The 21081-nt window shown below is 40.4% G+C and overlaps 1 protein-coding gene across 7 annotated transcripts in view; it reads left to right on the forward strand.

Moving 5' to 3' along the window:
• Positions 1 to 21081, forward strand: part of PRKG1 (protein kinase cGMP-dependent 1) — a 698816-nt gene that overhangs the window by 654278 nt on the left and 23457 nt on the right. For all 7 annotated transcript variants that reach the window (XM_081189597.1, XM_081189598.1, XM_081189595.1 and 4 more), the window contains 2 exons: positions 607 to 703; positions 17271 to 17410. In XM_081189597.1, coding sequence (XP_081045723.1) covers positions 607 to 703; positions 17271 to 17410 — 237 coding nt within the window. The remainder of the gene's footprint in view (positions 1 to 606; positions 704 to 17270; positions 17411 to 21081) is intronic.

Below are 21081 nucleotides of genomic sequence, written 5' to 3' on the forward strand. Positions count from 1 at the left end.
TTCTAAACGCAGGAGGAGGGGAAATGTTCTTTTAGAAATGTTAATGGGTGTCTGAAATAATTCCTTTCAGACATCCACACGCCAGTTTCTCAGCTTATTGGATCTGATTTCATAAAACCTGGCTGCGGTTTCTCTCCAGGGACCTTAATGATCTTGCCACTTTCAATAAACATTTATAGAAACTGCCAGCTTGCGGACAAGAGAAACTCATATGAAAAACTTTATCTTCCAAAAATATTGAAAAGCAAAAAAAATAAAAATCCTCCAAAAAAAGCCCCCACCCCTCCCACCTTCACGAGAAGATTAATAGAAACTGTCAAGATGTAGCCTTCAGTTGATAACTGGAATTGAATTATAGCGCAAAGCATTTGCATTACACAGACATTCTGTTGGCACCTCTGGTTTATTTTGGGGGCGGAAATGCAAATAGGTTTTGAACGTGGACCAATAAGACAATGGGCGAGAAAACAAAGAAACTTTGAGAGACAAGATGGAAATTAAGCTCGTAAACTCCATTCAGCGCGCATGTCATCCAGGAACAGAGTTATGTAGCACTCATGTTTGCACTTCTAAGAAATTTCCATTTTTTCGCATTAAAAAATCCAGATATGAAGCCGAAGCTGCCTTCTTTGCCAACCTGAAACTATCTGACTTCAACATCATTGACACACTTGGAGTTGGAGGTTTTGGAAGAGTTGAGCTGGTAGGTAACAGTTCTCTTTTTAACATGTTAACTCTGTTTTGTGGGTTTGCTTGTGGGGGGAGAGAGGGGATTGGGAAGGATATTTATCTTTTCCTTGTTCGGTACCCAGTGAAGAGAAATATTGGTGAAGATAAGGGTGTAAAGCTGTCAGTCACTAAAAAGCGGTGATAAACTTTGCAGTAGTGAGAAAAAAATAAATCTGAATAAACTCCTGTCACTGCCTTTGTAAGTCTGGGTTTTTCATTCTCCAGGGTACCTTGTATTTAAATAATGTGACAGCTGGGGGAACAGGGAAATCTTCCAGCCAATATATTGAAATAAGGACTCACATGGGCTGTGGTACAGTTTCAGAAATAATGCAATATTTATCATTTCCTCATTGCTATTATGTTTGCTTTGCTCTAGGTTTTTGCAATTAAGATAAAAAACATTTTCCAACTTGTAATAGAATTATGCAATAACCAAAATAGCAATTTTAATGTGCTGTTGTTGCTGCTTTAATTTTATATATTCTGTTTGCATTCTGTTTTATATGGCTTTGTATGATTAGGTCCCGTGGGAATTTATGCTGAAGGCATGTGATATATATTACACAAAGGTTTATGTTGAAGGCATGAGATATATATTACATAAATAAGTAAACAATATTAATAGAATATTAATATATATATATATATATATATATATATATATATATATATATATATAAAATGAAGATACTGGTGATCAATATGTATTTTTTTTGTTCTATACATGTGTATGTATCAAATGTATAAGAAGAGAATATATTATTAGTTGGGTGACTCATTTGTGAGTAACAGATTTATAGCAACAAGGAGGACTCCCTGATACGTGACACCTGTCAGACTCTTAGGAACTCCTTTAAGTTATGTACAGTGCAGTAAACAGGTTTTCTGCTGCCTTTCCAAAAATAAAGGGATATCCCTTCCATAAAAGCAAGGCAAGCAAGCAGTCATGCCATTAACAACCTTTTCTTTGGATTGACTTGCAGTTTGTAAGCACAGTTCAGAGATGTACACACAGTACACCCAGAATTATTTGTATTTAAAGTTTAAGCAGGCAATTTCTATGAGCCAAAGAACTTTGCAGCTAAGGCTGCAATACTAAATGCATTTAACCAGGGAAGAAGTAAGCCTCACAGAGTGGGAGTTACTTCCAAGTAAATATGCATATGATTGTGCCACAATTCCTTGAACAACAGCTTATATAATGCATATTGAAACAGACTGGGGTTCCAGGTGAGATTGTGAATGGCATTGGGGGCCTGCCATTTGGGAGGGATGTCCGGCATTTAATTGGGCATGCCCATCTACCGAGACCCAGAATAATCTCAGCCAACCTAACTGCAGACATGTGAAAAGAAAATGCTAAGCTAAAAGCAAGTTCAAGAACTTTGGAATGGGTTAGACCACTGTGAAAAGTGGACCAAACCAATTTCTTCTCCATTCCCCACCAAGCACCAAATTACTGTGCAGTGACAGGTGTAGAATGTCATGCACATCTGGTTGGTCACTATGCAAACAGGATTGTGGATAAGATGGGCCACTTACCTGATCCAGTTGGGCTCTTCTTATGTTCTTAGAGCTGTAATTTTTTATTTCTCTGGAAAAAAAATTAAGTAAAAAAACAAACACATTGCTTAAATGCTGTTTATAGCACTAAGTTGACTTTTGTGGTGGGAATTCTCCCATCACCAAGGTGTAACGTTGCTATCATGTAATCAGTGGTAAGATTGAAAACTGGAATGTCTGTGATTCAGAGCTAGTACTGGCTGGTGGGCTGTCAAGAATGCACTGGCCGACAGTTTAATGTTCAGATGTGGCTTGTTATAAGTACGTGGATAGTGCTCCAGACACCTTTGTGAGTGCCAGCTGCTTCAAGAATGTGTTCCCTGGACCAATTTAGATGCAGGTACATGTCCATTAAATGAGACAGACATTTAAATAATTGTCAGTTCAAGGAAGATTGGAATGGCATTTAGGAGATTTGGAGTTTTCCTCAGCATAAAAGGCCACATCATAGTAAGCCACATCATAAAACTTAACGCAGTGAAAAGTGTGAGCTATCATATGGAGTAATGGGGTCCCTCCCATATAATTTGGTTGTCTTTATAAGTTAATAGACATTTCCAGAAGACTTGTATTGCTATTCATGGAGTTCCCTGGGTGGTTTTTTTGTTTTAAGAAATCTGGCCTTAGTCTCATATTACACTATCTCTCAGTAGGTACTATTTTAGTCCTGTTCTTCACCTCAAATGGCTGGTGGTGGCCATAAGGATCTTGCAGAAAGAGACAGGAAGAGACTTGTTCAATTTTCAAGCAAACAATATAAATGGCTTGCAGAGTTGGGTTTTTAGTGAAAGTAATTACAAATCTATCTGCACACATCCACTAAGAACATAATGAAATTTGCAAAGCACTTAGAAGCCTATTTTGGCATTCAGTGGAATAAAAATAAATAAATAAATGCCGGTATTAATACTGATAATAATTCAAACAGAATAGCCTTGGTAACATTTCCTTTAGAAATCAGGTGTTTGAAATATGGGTTAAGTAATCATACAAAGGACTGCAGGGTTTGTAACTCTGGCTCGTCAGTATTCATTCCTATCAAAGAACAATAGAAAATAATCTACCCCTTTTGCCCCCTTAGTCTGTTTTTGTAAATAAATAAATAAGTAAAGGAAGTGCATAAAAATAACAGTTCATGATGCCCACAATCTACACCAGGCATAGGCAAACTTGGCCCTCCAGATGTTTCAGGACTACAACTCCCATCATCCCTAGCTAACAGGACCAGTGGTCAGGGATAATGGGAAAATTGTAGTTTCAAAACATCTGGAGGGCCGAGTTTGCCTATGCCTGACCTACACATTTATCAGACTTAGTGACCTCCTAACAGCCACCATCATAAATCTCCACCAAGTCTGCCAAGTAAGTAGAGGCTATTCCAAGAAATGTCCAGCTCATGTTTCTGCCTAAGATGAAATAAAAGGAAGCAATATAAGATAGCCAGACATCCTGTTTTAACAGCTATAGCGCCACAGAAATAAACAAAGTCATTCTTGTCTTTTGACTAAGAGATGAGCTGCACATTACCTTCCCTCTGGGAGGCTGTTTCCACACGCTGCCTTTTTTATGCCTGACTGTAAGACCTCTTACATTGCGCCATACGGAACATCTCTTATGTAAAGCACATAGGCTGTAATGCAAAAAACTAAAACCTAGCCTTAAGCAGCAACTACTTCAATGAAAGACAGGAAATGAACAAATCTCCTAACTGGATAAGACCCTGCTTATACATTGAAGACAGTTGTCAGCTGCTGTCAGAGGAAAGCCAGGTGCTGGGAACTAGGAGTTGAGTCAAGGATGAGGGACAAATCCAGGAGGCAAAGCTGAAGAACACACCTGAGTCCAGATAGGAAGATTTTATACTTTGTCCTGTCTTGGAAGAACCAATGGCCAGCATGGGTGGGTGGGGAGCAAATCAGCGCATGGGAGGTCACACAGTTCACTGCCTAAGAAGATTCTCTCAGCTTCAGCCATGGTGGCTCATTACATGGAGTAGCCAAAAAAGGAAACCAGGATACCTGGTTTTAGTCCCAACGGGGCCTGTCAGCTTATCAGCAATTATGAATGTAACTTAATAGTTTTCTGCATAGTGGCTTCCAAATGTCCAACTCACAGTGAATCCTGTCTTCTCCAGAGAACTTTAGGGCATATTCTAAACTGCACACTTCAGGTATTCTACCTCCTTCTGTCCTTGTTGTAAAAACCAGGGGGAAATGTAAATAAAAATTAGATGCAATGATGTATAACTTCTCTAAAAGCATTGTCAACTTAACATTGCATGAGTAAATATTGAAACCCACATTTCACTAACTGTGTCTGGCATAAGCCTTTAGTTAAACTACATGAAAGACACACTAGCAGTGGGTTTCCATTGAGGCATCTCACTGCTAAGATCCTTCCATATGAGCATCATCATCCTTGTGGACTCTTGAAGCTGAACCTTATTACTGAAGTTGACTACTGCTTTTTAGTGGCTTGCGTTATATGTTTTTATAGTTTTATTTTTTAAACTTTTATTATATTGCAATTGTTATTTTGTATTGTTGTTTGCAAAACTTGGATTTATAATTGTGGAAAGGTGGGATAAAATTGTTTGAGTATATGGCGGGGAACACTTTTTAAGTTGAGAATATTTAAAGAATGACAAAAAAGAATAATCAGTGAATACAAAACATATCTGAAAGTTTTGGACACTTTGGCAGAAATTATAGTCTGTTCCCCAAGCCCTGTCAGTCAGAACTATTGATTTGGAAATGCTTTCCGTTTACGACTGTTCTCGTGGGTTCATTATATAGTGGCTATCTGCTGCAATACCTATCATTTAAGCATAAGATATTGCTATCAGAGAGGTTCTGTTATTGACTTGCTGTGTACAGATCTTGTCAGTACATTGGTACAAAGCCCAAGATTCCACTTCAGTATATCATTTCTTCCTATGCTTTAAAGCAGGCATAGGCAAACTCGGCCCACCAGATGTTTTGGGACTACAACTCCCATCATCCCTGACCACTGGTTCTGTTAGCTAGGGATGATGTGAGTTGTAGTCCCAAAACATCTGGAGGACTGAGTTTGCCTATGCCTGCTTTAAAATATCTACTCATGTGCCTTATGTAAATTAGCATGTGCTTATTAAGATATACTTTACCCATCAGCTTATTTTGTGTGTGCCAAGAATGTGCACTGACCTCCTATGGCTTTTCAGTCACAACTCATAGTGGTTGCTTTACATGCTTTTGAAAAACCACCTTCTCCTTTCCCTTAAAATCAGTGGAGTATATTTTTTACAATGTCACTGGTGCTTCAAGTTCAAAAAATATCCCTTCCTCACCCCCTTCTCCACACACATACATGCACAAAATTATGATAGAGGAGCTTTTTTCTAACTGCTTGTCTCTGTGGACTGCACTACCCACTCAAGAAGGCCTTGCAATATATAATACCTCTTATCACCCATTATAACAACAACACCTATAGTTAAAAATGTGTGTGAGAGAGATTCAGTTCCTGGATTCCTTCTTTTTGTCACACCACTATGGCCAAGAAATGAGTCATAGGACAGGACTGTCTAGAGTGGATAGAGGCAGTCTTGCTTTTTCCGTTTTATGGTGCAGGTTTATCCCATGCTCCAATGAGATATCCTTATATTATAATAATAATTTATTATTTATAATTTTTTTAAATGATATTTATTGAAATTTTACAGACAATAAAAGGTTACAAGATTAAAAATAAGAAATAAAAAAGAATAACAATAATAAAAGAAAAAGAGATACAAAAATACAAAGATGAAACACATAAAAAGTAAGAAAAAATTAAAAAGAAATCAATATTTTCATGTCTTATATTTCATTTACTTGTTTCCTGACCTCCTCACACCCCCTTTTTTGTATTCCAGTTCACATAGTTAATTCAGCAAATCCTTACCCTCTATCACTTATCTTTACTCAATATCTTAACCTATTATAACTATATATTTTAAACCATTGTCAATCCGTATTCACATATTCTTGTTAATCTTTTTACCAATACCGCTTATTTTCAATCCAACATCCCTTTAACATTCATTAATTTTACAGTATTTCTGCAAGTAGTCTTTAAATTTCTTCCAATCTTCTTCCACCACCTCTTCTCCCTGATCTCGGATTCTGCCAGTCATTTCTGCCAGTTCCATGTAGTCCATCACCTTCATCTGCCATTCTTCCAGTGTGGGTAAATCTTGTGTCTTCCAATACTTTGCAATCAATATTCTTGCTGCTGTTGTTGCATACATAAAAAAAGTTCTGTCCTTCTTTGGCACCAATTGGCCAACTATGCCAAAGAGGAAGGCCTCTGGCTTCTTCAGGAAGGTATATTTAAATACCTTTTTCATTTCATTATAGATCATCTCCCAGAAAGCCTTAATCTTTGGGCACGTCCACCAAAGGTGAAAGAATGTACCTTCAGTTTCTTTACATTTCCAACATTTATTATCGGGCAAATGATAGATTTTTGCAAGCTTGACTGGTGTCATGTACCACCTATATATCATTTTCATAATATTCTCTCTTAAGGCATTACATGCCGTAAATTTCATACCAGTGTTCCACAACTGTTCCCAGTCAGCAAACATAATGTTATGCCCAACATCTTGTGCCCATTTAATCATAGCAGATTTAACCGTTTCATCCTGAGTGTTCCATTTTAACAGCAAGTTATACATTCTTGAAAGTGTCTTAGTTTTGGGATCTAACAATTCTGTTTCCAACTTTGATTTTTCCACCTGGAAGCCAATTTTTTTTATCCAAATTATATACCTCTCTTATTTGGTAGTAATGAAGCCAATCTCGCACTCTATCTTTTAGTTTCTCGAAGCTCTGCAATTTCAATTTGTCTCCTTCTTGCTCCAAAATCTCCCAATATTTTGGCCATTTGGCCTCCATATTGAGCTTTTTCTGAGCCTTTACCTCCATCGGTGACAACCACCTTGGAGTTTTATTTTCAAGTAAGACTTTATATCTTGTCCAATAATTTATTATTTATACCCCACCCATCTGGCTGGGTTTCCCCAACCACTCTGGGCGGCTCCCAATTGAATATTAAAAACACAATACAGCATTAAACATTAAAAACTTCCCTAAACAGTGCTGCTGCCTCCAGATGTCTTTTAAAAGTAGGATAGTTGCTTATTTCCTTAACATCCGATGGGAGGGCATTCCACAGGGCAGGCACCACTACCGAGAAGGCCCTCTGCCTGGTTCCCTGTAACTTTGCTTCTCGCAGTGAGGGAACCGCCAGAAGGCCCTTGGCGCTGAACCTCAGCGTCTGGCTGAACAATGGGGGTGGAGGCGCTTCTTCAGGTATACAGGACTGAGGCTGTTTAGGGCTTTAAAGGTCAGCACCAACACTTTGAATTGTGCTTGGAAACATACTGGGAGCCAATGCAGGTCTCTCAGGACCGGTGTTATATGGTCCCGGCGGCCACTCCCAGTCACCAGTCTAGCTGCCACATTCTGGATTAATTGCAGTTTCTGAGTCACCTTCAAAAGTAGCCCCACATAGAGCTCATTGCAGTAGTCCAAGCGGGAGATAACCACTCTGGCGAGACAGTCTGCAAGCAGTATGCTCTTGTGCCTATCCTCCAATGAATTAATACTTGGCAAGTGGTGCCTAGGCATCACTTTATCTTTACAAATGAAGACCTCTACACGTGGCCTGTCAGAAGTATACATACACTTTGTGGATCCATTAATTTAAAGGAGGGTTTGAGGAAGCGGGGGCCCGCTTAACTCTTCCAACACAGCACACACCAGGGCAGGTGGTTTACATTGGTTAGGATGCTGTATCCTATAAAAACTGTGCCATACTGCAGAGCAATAATCACTCTTGACCACTCTAAATGTTCTCAGAGTGAATAGAGTCATTCAGAGAAAGAAATCCATGTAACCATACAATGGAGCATAAGCTCGTGAAACTGAATGTAAGTTAATACACCAGAGGGCCAAGACCATTAACTTCTATCCTGTGGAGATAAATAATTGTGAATTAGGTGATTGCAATTTCTTCATCTAATCAATATTCAAAAGTTACATTGATGAAATGAATAGCAGAGTTCTAAAAGATTGTGAGCATTCAGAGTATCCTTTGTATATATGTCTCTTTCTTCCCTCTTTAAGATAATTACAGTGTTTTGTGCTTCCTGGTCTGCTTATTTATCTATTTATTTATTTGGGCTACATTTTGAAAAAAGTTAAGCACTTTTCTGTCCCATTAATTCTCCCCTTGAGACAATTTCTAACTTAAATTGCGTAACCTTCATTGGATTGTGGCCTTCATTTATCTTTTTAAGCTTTTTACTAACTTAATCAATGGATGAGATCCAGTTATACAATAGAGTTTAAAGAGCAAACCCAAGCAAGTATTTGAAGCAGAGAAAATAAGGAAAGACATGCAAGTCTTAATTATTCACAAGTGTGCTCAGGAATTCCTTACTCCAAAATCTGTAAAACACCATGAAGCTTTTCAACGGGGTGGTTTTTGTTGTTGTTACTTTGCTTCCGTCATTTGTTAACTCTCCAGCAAAATAAACATTTATTTAACAGTTGATATAAAAAAGAAAAAGATCAAAATATATCTATCATTGTTTGAAATGATACAAGAAAAATGTCAAACCTTGTATGCAATTAGTGTAGCAACCTAGGAGCAACTGCTACAAGGAAACATTTTATATGAAGCTGAGTGAACCATACACATGTCAAGAAAATGAAATGGGAACTTCAAGAACAGTGTGGGAGAATATTCTGCCTAATTTTAGCACCTCCTGACCCAAGTGATCTTATGTGCAGTGTTCAGCAAATTTAATCAGGTACAAAATAAGTTGAAAAATAAAATTAGAGCCTGAGTATAAGTCTAAAGCTCCAAGTTATTCAATGTAAGATGAATGTGATAAATAATCATGTACTTTGGATAAGAATTAGGAAAACAAAATAATAGCATGATGCTGTGTGTAAAACAATCAAATTAAGTGATAATACAATGGGTGTAATCAGAAGTCAACTTTATTTTCTCTTAATTCTCTTTCTTTTCTTTTTTTCTTTCTGTTCTGTAAATTAGTAATAGATAACAGTAATGATTGATGATATATAGATTGTATAGTTGTGTGTTACTGTATTCTGAAGTATATTATGGTGGGATGTGGGATGTTGTTTAATTTAATGTTGTTTGTCAAAGTTTTTGAAAACAACTTACTCCTTGTTTCTAAGATATCTCAATTAATATGTACTGTACTTATAGGAACTTTAAGAACTGAGCATTGTTCATGTAGAAGAGTGATCAGATATGAAAGGACAGACTTTACAAATTGGCAGTACTTCATCTACTCCTGAATCAGTTTTAGAACATGATGTGATGTCTGCATGGAATAGGCCTGACTGGTCTGTATCATAGTTGTTGGATTTTTCATATAATTCACAGAGCCCCATCATATGCAGGATTTTTAATGTGGAGATATTGGTTGAATACATGTGGTTTGAGATTTTCCTCATGCAATTGCTTCTGTGCATGTCTTGATCCCAATCTACTCTTCCACTCTGTAAGTTGACAAGTGGGTTAGATGCAGAAGGTTTAAAACAAATAGCATGGTATATCTTTACCTCATGGGGGTAGGGATTATTATTATTATTATTATTATTATTATTATTATTATTATTATTATTATTATTATTTCTGTCATTCACCCTTAGGTCCCAGGGCAGATTACAACATTAGAACACAGTTGCAGAACAACTTCCAGTCATGGAAATAAGATTGATCTTAAAAATATGCATCTCAAATGTCAAAAGCCACGGTAAAGAGACATGTCCTCAGCATTTGCTGGAAGCCAGAGGTTCATCTGGCTGAAGTTGCCAGATGAACCTCTGTGGGGACTTGCACAACTTAGGAGCTGTATACTTATACAGTTACAGTATTCTTAAGAGACTTGAGTCCATGTCCAAGGCTGTATCTAGGACTTAGCAAGGCCTCCATTATGCTCCAGCACATATTCTCCATGAGAACAAAAAAGAGGATCAAACTTACCCATGGCAGAGAGGTTAAACTGATACCAGTTCTCCAAATGAAATCTGAATCTCCCAGAAGTGAGACTCCTAACTTCAACAGAAAAAAGCACAGATAGTTTTAATCATGATTCCCCCCTCACCCCAAGGATATTCACTAGTCTGTTTAGTCAGTGTTGTACAACACTATTATTTATATATTTTTTAATTCTATAGCCCTCCTTTCAGTCAAAATTTTCTCACAGTTGCAGTAGCACACAGACACTCCTGCTCATGCATATGCCTTAAATCCAGTAGCTTTTAGTTCCCTGGACAATGACAGAACTACGACAGGCTTTCCCTCTTACTCTGCAGTCCCAGTGTTCTTTCTGGTAGGGAAGGAGGGGAGAAGCAAATCCTCTGCAACTTCTCCTTTTCTGGCCAATGGATAGGGCTAAGCTGGTCTTTCCTTTGCCATGTTTTTCTTCCTAGAATGCAAAGGGATGCAGCCTCCCTAATGCCTTAGGTTTCCTGTCCACAATGTGATTCCCTCCTGCTCTGCACTCCCAGACAATTCACTCTCCCTTGCTCCTTCCTTCCAAACCACAGTTAAGCTTGTCAAATCTATTTTAAACAGTGGTTTCTGAATCTATAAGATGTATAACTTGTGAGACAGAGAAAAAATAAAGGTACTCAAAGCATGGTGACCTCGTTCACTTTGTCTGGCAACAAAGTTGATCAGTAGGTCAGCTGAGCATCTGAAGAAAAAAAAGAAAATAGCAAGTGGAGCCAACAGTTAGGAATAATGGGAGCTGTATTCCACAACATCTGGAGATGTTGCAGCTTCTTTGCTCTCCAGGGCAGTCTTTCACTACATAGTTAAGCAGTTCAAATACTTTGAAAAGGTTGGGTTCCCCATCCCTGGGCTACAAGGAGGAAGTGCACATTCATGAAGCTGGCTCCCAATTTTTCACTGTAATTAGCAGGGAACCAATGTTACATCTTGAGAGCCAGTGTGGTGTAGTGGTTAAGAGCGGTAGTCTCGTAATCTGGGGGTCCGGGTTTGCGTCTCCGCTCCTCCACATGCAGCTGCTGGGTGACCTTGGCCCAGTCACACTTCTTTGAAGTCTCTCAGCCCCACTCACCTCACAGAGTGTTTGTTGTGGGGGAGGAAGGGAAAGGAGAATGTTAGCCGCTTTGAGACTCCTGAAGGGGAGTGAAAGGCGGGATATCAAATCCAAACTCTTATTCTTCATTGGCCTGCTCTCTATATGTATTAGGACCAGTTACAATGTCCACTAAAATGTGGTTGGCTGTTTTTGTTTTCCCTGGCCAGCTTGCATGGCCAGCAGGGTCAAGAAAATGGGCAATGAGACAATCCACATAACTTTTGCACAGATGCCATAACACACAAAATTCAGCTGATCTTGTCACCATGAACATAGCACCCTGAGCAGGAATACACTGTACTGACCACATGCACTGGCTAAATAAGGTTCTGTGGTTTAGTTAATTATCCATGCAGCATTTTAGGCATGATGGTGTTTGATGAAGCAAGGCATTTCAGAAAATAAAAAGGACACTGCTTTTCTCATGTTTCAGCTTGTGCTGGCTAATTTATTTTTAACCAAGGATTCATTTTGCTCATGTCATTAGTCTGCAGACCATTTCCCCCTCCCTCCAAAGAGAGAGACAGAGACCCTCAATTCTATTTGTGTGCCTCATGTACAGTTATGCTGCAAATATCAGTGTGGGATTCAAGAACCAAGGTTACTTTTAGTGTTTCATTATGCATGAGAGAGCATTCATTTATGAGAATCCATAAAGAGGACGTGCACAGACCCATGCTATGAGCAGTCCAGATCATATCAAGTATTGTTGTCTCTTTGCATTTTGTTATTCAGTTAATGCCCTGCAGAAATAGACCTTATATCCAAACAAAAAGATATTTAGCAGAAACTGTAAAATGTCTCCTAAACAGGGTGCAGAATATGCAAATAGAAAGATGCACAAAGGCATGAATTGAGGCCAATTATGGATGTTTAGCATTATGAGTTGTAAAATAAAAGAGACAGCATTATAGCATACTAAAGCTTCACATATGCTTTTTCACAGCCTTTACTTAATATACATAGGAAGCTCTTCAACTATTCATGCACTTGTGAGTATGGGAATAGGTTTTGCAATACTGAGTTCCACAGTAATGTGGTTACAGTTTATCCTGCACAGTAGAAATACTCCACAAATATTGTTTTCATCAAAACAAGGAAAACATTGTGAAACATTATAAAAAACCTAAAATATCATATAAGAGCAAATAAGTAATAGCAGCAGCCAGCAATTTAAGAACTTAGCTCCGAAAGGATTGGGGTAATAATAATAATAATAATAATAATAATAATAATAATAATAATAATAGCTTATACCTGCCTTGTTCCCAAAAGGAGATGTGAATCCCAAAACTTACAAATTCTGCTGGGGGTGGGGAAAGCCTTCGAAATAAACTGCAAAATAAGCACATTCTGTAAAGCCTTAAAGGATTATCCAGCTGCAGGATTTGGGCCCGCTATCACAGAATTTGGAATGTTACAATGAAGAATTTAAGAGTTTTTAAATGTATATTTGAAGAAAAAGACACCTTTGCTTGTGAACTTTCCATTTTCCCCCCTGCAGACAAAATGTTCATAAAATCATTGCTTTATTGAGTCTACACAAGAAGTTCCACCTATAATGACCCTAGACACAGACAGCGTGTGGATGTTTGTCAGAGACATCAATCACTTTTACTCTTTGCCCCTAGAAAAAGCGACAGAAGTTCTTGACTTATGTATGACACAGTTTATTTAAGATTGATGAATTCTAATGATATCAGGAAATTTAAGATAGATAGCATTCCTTCAGATTACTTAGATTTTCTGCATATTGCTTGCCAGGGATCCACTTTCTGCAAAGGTTCCTGCCTGTTTGAAGAAAAAAACTGCTTTGTTTCAGAAAAGCCAGTTGAACGGGGTTCATTTCTTACTTGTTGCAAAAGCCTGGTGTGCTTAAACTATTACCACGGCTGTTAGAGCAACTGTGTTGTTGCCTTTTGTAAAAGGAAAATGGATCCTATGGAATAAGAGGCAATATATTTTTCTGAAATTCTTCCATCTGGATCCAGCTAGAAGTCGGGTTCCTAGAGGAGACTCATGTGTGTAAATGAATGCTGAAAACAGAATTCCCCACTCCAATCTAGCAACCAAGATGCTACATACAGAGGCCAATAAACAAAGAGCTGGAATCCCAGGAAATCTGGAAGAATAGACCACTGGATGCAGCTCTGCCCCAGCTTCTCTTTCCTGCCAAACAGTGGGATCCAAGCTTCTTTCACAGACCAGGCTATGTGTGCACACCCTTGACTGTTGCACAAACATTAGGATGGATCATGGCTTTTGAGTTTCAATATTATTTCATTTTTGGTGTTTGAGTTTTTCCATTTTTGGCTAGCAGTTTCAATCCATCATGAAACTTAGCATGGGGAAAGGGTCATAGCTCAGTGGCAGAGCACATGTTTGCATGCAGAGGTTTACAGACAGGGATAGGATTGTCCCCTGCCTGATACACTAGAGAGCCACTGCCAGTCAGTCTAGAGATACGGAGCTAGATGGTCCAGAGGTCTTATTCAATATAAGGCAGCTTACTGTGCTCTACCAATACTCCTAGGCTGACATTCCTACCCTATTGCAAGGAAGAACCGTTCTGCTTTTCACAAGGTTACACTCATTCATGCAGCGCTTACATTTATGACTGCAATTGATGTAATAATGTGTAGTTTTGTTGGTCAGCTGGAAGGGAAATGTTTTCCTTCAACTTCCCACTGTTGGAAATTTTGCATTTATCCTCTATTTTGTGTGTTACGTCTACAAAGCTTTAATAATTAGTACTGCATTTACTGCACAATCCATTTAGCATTGCCAAATTGCCCAGGCTCCTCTCAAAATTATGCATTCAATAAAAAGAAAACAGCTGCCAACATGAATAATTTCAAACAAAAGCAAGTACGCCATCCAGGCTAGTAATGCAGGCATTACAAATAGGATTTGTTTTCTTTTGTCATTTATTTTTATAGCTGAATAGTTCTGCGACAACCAACCACTACATAAACAGAAAATCACTGACAAACCCTATAAAAACATTATTATTATTTTTTAAAAAAGCATCACCCACCTAATGTGAATTGTGTTTGTTTTTATCAGGCTGTGTGTATTTTGGTACCCCATATAAGCATCCCTCACAGTCCATCTGTACTTTGCTTATTCTGGATTATAATGAATATTTGTAGTTCTCTGAATGGTTTTCAGAGCAATAATTTGGCAGTTGTGTTATGGTGAAGAATCAAGTCAATTGGGGAATGACCCAGTAGCCTCTTTCCTCAAGCAGAAAGGAGGGCATGGAAGTGCTCTGTCTAGGAATGTGTCCTAATTCTGCTATCCCTCACTCTGCCAGCTTTGAACTGCTGTTGAATGTTCAGCTGTGATGTTCGGCACACTGATACACAAGCAGACATTCATGGTAAAAGCCTTCTCATGCCATAGGACAAACACAGGTGGAACTTTTTAAGAACAATGGGATTGGTTTGTAAGCACCTTCATTACATTCAATCCATACATACTTTTTCTGTCCCAAGACAACTTCTGAAACTACCACTTCAATCCAGCAGCTCCATAGTACATATGGCTCTCTGCATGAGCTGTCCAGCTCATTTTAATGTTGAGGAAGGCCCCAGGAACCCCACAGGTATTTCATTCCTAGCTTATGTGCTTTTCAAATATTAAAAAAGGTTCACTTAGAAGCCTTTTAAAAACACTTTGGTTTAACTCTCCCACTGAAATAAATTGGAAACTTCTTAAAAGTTATTATCTCAATTTTAGCATTCTTTTCTATTACACCTGAATTATAGATGACCTGCCATTTTTCTTTTCTTTTTAGGATTATTAGTTTAGCTGTGAAGAAATTGGTTGTAGGATACTTCTGATGGCCTTAATTGGTCTATTGTAGAATAAAGCCCTCCCTCCTTCTCTCTCTCTCTCTCTCTCTCTCTCTCTCTCTCTCTCTCTCACACACACACACACACACACACACACACCAACCATACATGTGAGCCATTTTCACATGTATCTCATCCTAGCTCTTAAAACCAAACTGCTGAATTGCTCAAGTTTACTCCTATTGGAGAAAATGTCAATTGAATTCAAAAGAAGAATCCAGGCAGAAAGCCTTTTTAAGCGATCAAATTGTCTCTCTTTTAGTGACTGCAAAGCAAAAGAATATTGTATTTCTAGCTTCTCTCTGAAAAATCATAAAGGAGCTGATGACGGGGGTGATTTTGGAAAGGAATTATGCATAAAGCTCTAAACAGCATGTTTAAAAGAAAGAAATATGTAACCATTCCCCAGTCTTCTAAGCGAAGAGAGTAATCCAAAAAGTTATAAGGCATCATTATTCTGGGCCCCCTTTGTGGATTTTCTTTCTGCCCCAATTTTCTTTTTTCAAGCGATTCATGGAGGTGTATGTTAAAAATGTCCCTGAAGACTACAGAATTAGTGAATGCCTTATTTTAGATGGCGGAAATCCCTCCATTTTCACATTTCAAAAAATGCACATTACCCCCTCTCCAAGCAGCTGGCAAGGCTTTAAATGAGTACTGGTGTTTTGGGGTTTTTTGTTTTTTTTTAAAGGGGACAGCCACCAGAAGTATGTGGGAAAACAAATGTTAGAGAACTGAATAAGCAAATTTCTCTAAAGCATGTCTGTTTAATGGATTGCAAATGTGGTTTTGCTCCAATGGAGGGGGAAATGTAGTAATTGGGGCCTGTTTAAAGTTGTGTTTGTATGCAATACAAATAGTGGGCTGACCATTTGTGACCTGGGCAAGGTGATCAAGAGAGAGATGGCTAGACAGCTTTAGGCATTCTTTTGGAGACAGACAAGGAGAGTGTGACTCTGTTGATTCTCCCAGATCTCTCAGTGGTGTTCAGTTCAATTGACCTGTATGTTACTAGATGGGCTCCTCAGGGTGGAGGCATGGTGATATGGTGGCTCTATTCCTAACTGCAGGGTTACTTCCAGAAGGTGGCATTGGGTGACTTTTGCTCTGCTCAATGGCAATTAAGCTGTGGAATACCACAAGCCAGTGGGAGTGGTAATCAGGGGATTCAGAGTGTGGTGCCATCAGTATCTACTTCTAGCCATCTGAATCAAGTGAGCAGGATAAGGGCTAATAAGCTGGATCCTGACAAGATACAGGTGTGGGTTTGTGGTTCTCAGCTCCAGGTATTAGGCAGATGACATACTCTAGAAGGGGTTACACTTGGAGGTATTTCTAGGCCCAGCTGTGGACTGGGTGACTTCAGTTGCTTGAAGTGTGTCTGGCCCACTTTGGCTGGTCAGCCAGCTGCAGCCATTCCTGCACAGAAAATCCACAGGAGCCCATCCTCTGGTAGCCTCTTGATCTGATTACTGTGTGATGACCTTGAAAATGACATGAGAACTGCAGCTGGTGTGGATAATAGGGATTATAGGGTTTGTTTTTTGTTTGGTAAACATGTTTTTAATATCAGTTTGAAGTGCACATTGGAAGGGATGAATTTCCGAATTGAAATCAATGCTAGCATGTGGTTCATTGCAAAAGGCTCTGTAACTGAAGAATACATGATGCGAGGAGACAGGATGCAGAGTTGGTGAGCATGCTGGAAAGGGAAGTTTGCAAGTCCTTCCAACAGTTTGAGACCAACTATTCCTATGTAGATATATATGGCCACCTGTTTTGTGTTTGCACTTTTAGAAACTTTATAGGGTCCAGATGTTCAAATATATGAACGGTATTAACTTTTATCTTCACTTGTAGTTCAAAGTTCAGCATTTTAGCTACTTGAGTCATTGTGTGCCCTGATTCCAATCTGCCATTTTCTCCCCCCCCCCCTTAAGGTCCAGTTGAAAAGCGATGAATCAAAAACGTTTGCAATGAAGATACTAAAGAAACGCCACATAGTGGACACAAGACAGCAGGAGCACATCCGCTCAGAGAAGCAGATCATGCAAGGGGCTCACTCAGATTTTATTGTGAGGTACTATTGTGGTTTCCCTTGATAAATCCTTACTGGTTGAAGGTTGTATCTCAGCGTTAGAGCATTTGTTTTGCATGCAGAAGGCCCCACCCCACTGTCTCCAAGTAGGGCTTCGAGAGACCTGTCTGAAATCCTGCAGAGCTGATGCCAGGCAATGTTGGCGATACTGAGCTTGAAGGATCACTGATCTGACCTACCATAAGGGTGTGTTCCTATGTGTGCAGATGGAACGTGCTTTTCAACCCCACTTGCAGTGTTTGATTAAACATAGATTATTCCTTATGTGTTCTAAACATTACAGCTGACATTCAAACGGCCTGAGGCATCAAATGCATTGCAGGAATTGTGACGCACAGCTTTGATTTATACCAATACCTTGATAATCCAATCTCAAACCCTTTCAAGGAGACTTCAAAAGCATGGGAGAACATTCAAACAGGGGACGGGAACACTCCTTCCATCCCTCCTTCGCTGGCAGTTTTGACAAGCTTGGCAAGAGAGGGAGGAAGGGCTGGAGCAAGCTGTGCTTGGGCAGAGTGTGTGAATTATCTTTTATTCTATCTTTATGTACGATTTATGTGAGAGTTGCAGTGTAGTCTGTATTTGAAGGTAAAACCTAGCGCAATATAAAACTTCCAAAATAACAGAAGAGATCAAAATACAGGGATATATATATATATATATATATATATATATATATATATATATATATATATATGCAGGTTTTGGTGTCTTCGGGTATCTTCCCGTGTAAGAGTTGGGGTGTCTAGGCGACGTTTCGACGAGGTCTCACTCATCATCTTCAGGCTGGTGCTTTCGGCTTCTTGTTACTAGAACAGAGCAGGGTCTCAGTGTTTGAGTTCCTATAAATACTGTTGAGGGGGGTGTGGTGTATAGCCTCCAACGTTCTGGGCGGAGAGGAAGTTCCCAGGTTATTGTGCCTTTTCTTCTTTTGTTCATTAATTACTTGAGGGATATCTTGAGTGATTTCTTGAGTGATATTCTGAGTACCACTTAGGAGGGTCATTAGGTGTGGATTAGTTGCTAAAGCTTTCGTGTCTTGACCTCTTGAGCTAGTGAAGAGTTTTTCTGAGAAAATGGCTGTACTGCACTTAGTTGTGCTCTGGCTTGGCTTCGTGTATAGGGGCGAGCTGTGGTTTTGTGCCCTGTGCCAGCCATCTGTGTAGGGATTGCAGGGGGGTGCAGCACCCGGAGGTGCCACTATGGTTTGGCTACTGGATGGTGTCTGTAATTTATCTGTGGAGAGGGTCTGGGTTTGGGTCTGGTGTGGTTGATTGGAGATGGCGTTCTGTGTGCCTCTGGTTCTGGTGTCGGTTTTTGTGGGGAGGGCTAATTTCCAGATGTCTGGCAGGCGGGACGTGTCGTCACGCTTGTTCATGTTGTGAGGGTGTTTCTCTATCTCGATGGCTTCCATGATTATTCTCTTGTGGTGATGTTCCATGTTAAAGAGCAATTTGGAATCTGCAAAATTAATTTCGTGTCCTGTTTCTTTCATGTGTTGGTAAAGAGAGGAAGTTTTTTCTTCTTTTTTGACGGCATTCTTGTGTTCTGCGATACGTGCATTTATTCGTCTGTTTGTTTGTCCAATGTACGTGGCTGGGCAGACTTTGCAGGGTATTTCATAGACCCCTTGGTTTTCTAACTGGATTTTATCTTTTGGGTTTCTGAGGATATTGGCTATTTTTTGGTTGGTGCAAAAGGCTGTTTTGATATTGTGTTTATGGAGGATTTTGCTAATTTTATCTGTAGTGCCCTTGATATAAGGAAGGAGGGCCATACCATTGTTTTCTTCTGTGTCTTGGTTTTTGGGGGGTGTTTCTTTTTGGATTAGCTTCGTAACCCTGTTTTGCTGGTATCCGTTGGCGATTAACACATTTGAGAGATTCTGTAACTCAGTTGTCAAGTGGTCTTTGTCAGCCAGGCGTTTGGTTCTGGAGATGAGAGTCTTGGCTACGGAGTTTATTTGTGCAGGGTGGTGGTGTGATTGTGCATGTAAGTAGCGGTTGGTGTGTGTTTTTTTTATCTTGAGTGATATCCCTCAAGTAATTAATGAACAAAAGAAGAAAAGACACACTAACCTGGGAACTTCCTCTCTGCCCAGAACGTTGGAGGCTATACACCACACCCCCTCAACAGTATTTATAGGAACTCAAACACTGAGATCCTGCTCTGTTCCAGTAACAAGAAGCCGAAAGCACCAGCCTGAAGATGACGAGTGAGACCTCGTCGAAACGTCGCCTAGACACCCCAACTCTTACACGGGAAGACACCCGAAGACACCAAAACCTGCATTCCTGTACCCGTGAAAATCTACGAAAGCATATATATATATATATATGTGTGTCAGGGGTTTAGGTGCAGAGGCACGGGCAAGGGAGGAAACAGAGAGCGAAGGGGAGGAGACAGAGGAAAGGATGAGTGATGACGACGACCCGAGATCTCCCAGTCTTTCCAGTGAATCAGAGGATTCACAGAAAGGAGCACCAGTGGCCAGGGCAAGGGGGGAGTCTAGGGAGGCACCCCAGGAAGATAGAGCCAGAGGAGACTCAGGGGGGAGCAGCTGGAAATCGGGACCAGCGTCACCGCCAGGAAGCAGGGAAGAGGAAAGGAGCCAGGGGGGAAGCGCTGGCAGCTCACCACAGGAGGGAGGGCAGGAGTCAGGAGTGGCCACACCTCCATCGGGGAGCGAAGAAACGGTTAAGAGGAAAGTGGAAGGTTGGGCGCGCGCGCCAAGTTCAAATGCAGAGGAAGGCGGCGCAGTAAGCAGCCCCGAAAGGGAACCAGGTCCTAAAGCCCGGCGCAAGGAGGCAGAAGGGTCCGGGTCAGCGTCAGAAGAATCCCGGAAGGAAGAAGCCCCGGGGGGTAGAGGGACCCAGAGGAGGACAGTCAGGAGGAAAAGGTGGAGCAAGGCTAGGATATTAAGTTGGTGCGCACGGGGCGGAGACTCAGACGGAGCCTCGCCGATCTAGCTAGTAGACGTAGAGTTGCAGACAGCAGCGTGAGAATGGAAACTGTAATTCAATAAAGACTTTTACTTAATCACCGCTGGCTAGCGTGATCCTCTGTGAGCTAGGATCTTGAAGCAGCTCTGACAGTAGGCTCCGTCTCCACATTGTGGGCATCTGCAGCCTCGAGGAGGGGAGAGAAACAGGCGCCCACTAGCGAGCTCACGAACGGCAGGAGACATGACGGCTGAGCAGCAGATAGAGGACCTCAGAAAAGCAGTGGCACAACTGAACGCCGAGGTTCTCGCATCCAGGAAGAGAGAGGACGAGGCAGCTGCCGCCTGCAGGGATCTCCAGGTCAGGTTAGACGTACTGGCAAAGCAACCACCCCGGCAGGAGGGAATTGGGTTGGCGAGACGGACAGGCGGGCTGCTCTCTCACTTCGATGGGAACCTGCAACAGTATCCCAACTTTAGAGCCGACGTACTGTGCGCACTGCAACTGTTGCATAAAGACTTTAGAGATGAACAGGAGAGAGTGGGGTTCATCATGTCCCATCTGCATGGGGAGGCGAAAGCATGGTTGCGCAATTTATGGAGAGATAACGATCCGGCGCTCCAGAATGCGGATGCCTTTATTAAAGCGATGGATGGGTGTTTCTTATCAAGTATTGACATTGATCTTGCACGGAAGGAGGTGCATGGG

This window comes from Podarcis bocagei, assembly GCF_964188305.1.
Source record: "Podarcis bocagei genome assembly, chromosome: 4".
Taxonomy (NCBI): Eukaryota; Metazoa; Chordata; class Lepidosauria; order Squamata; family Lacertidae; genus Podarcis; species Podarcis bocagei.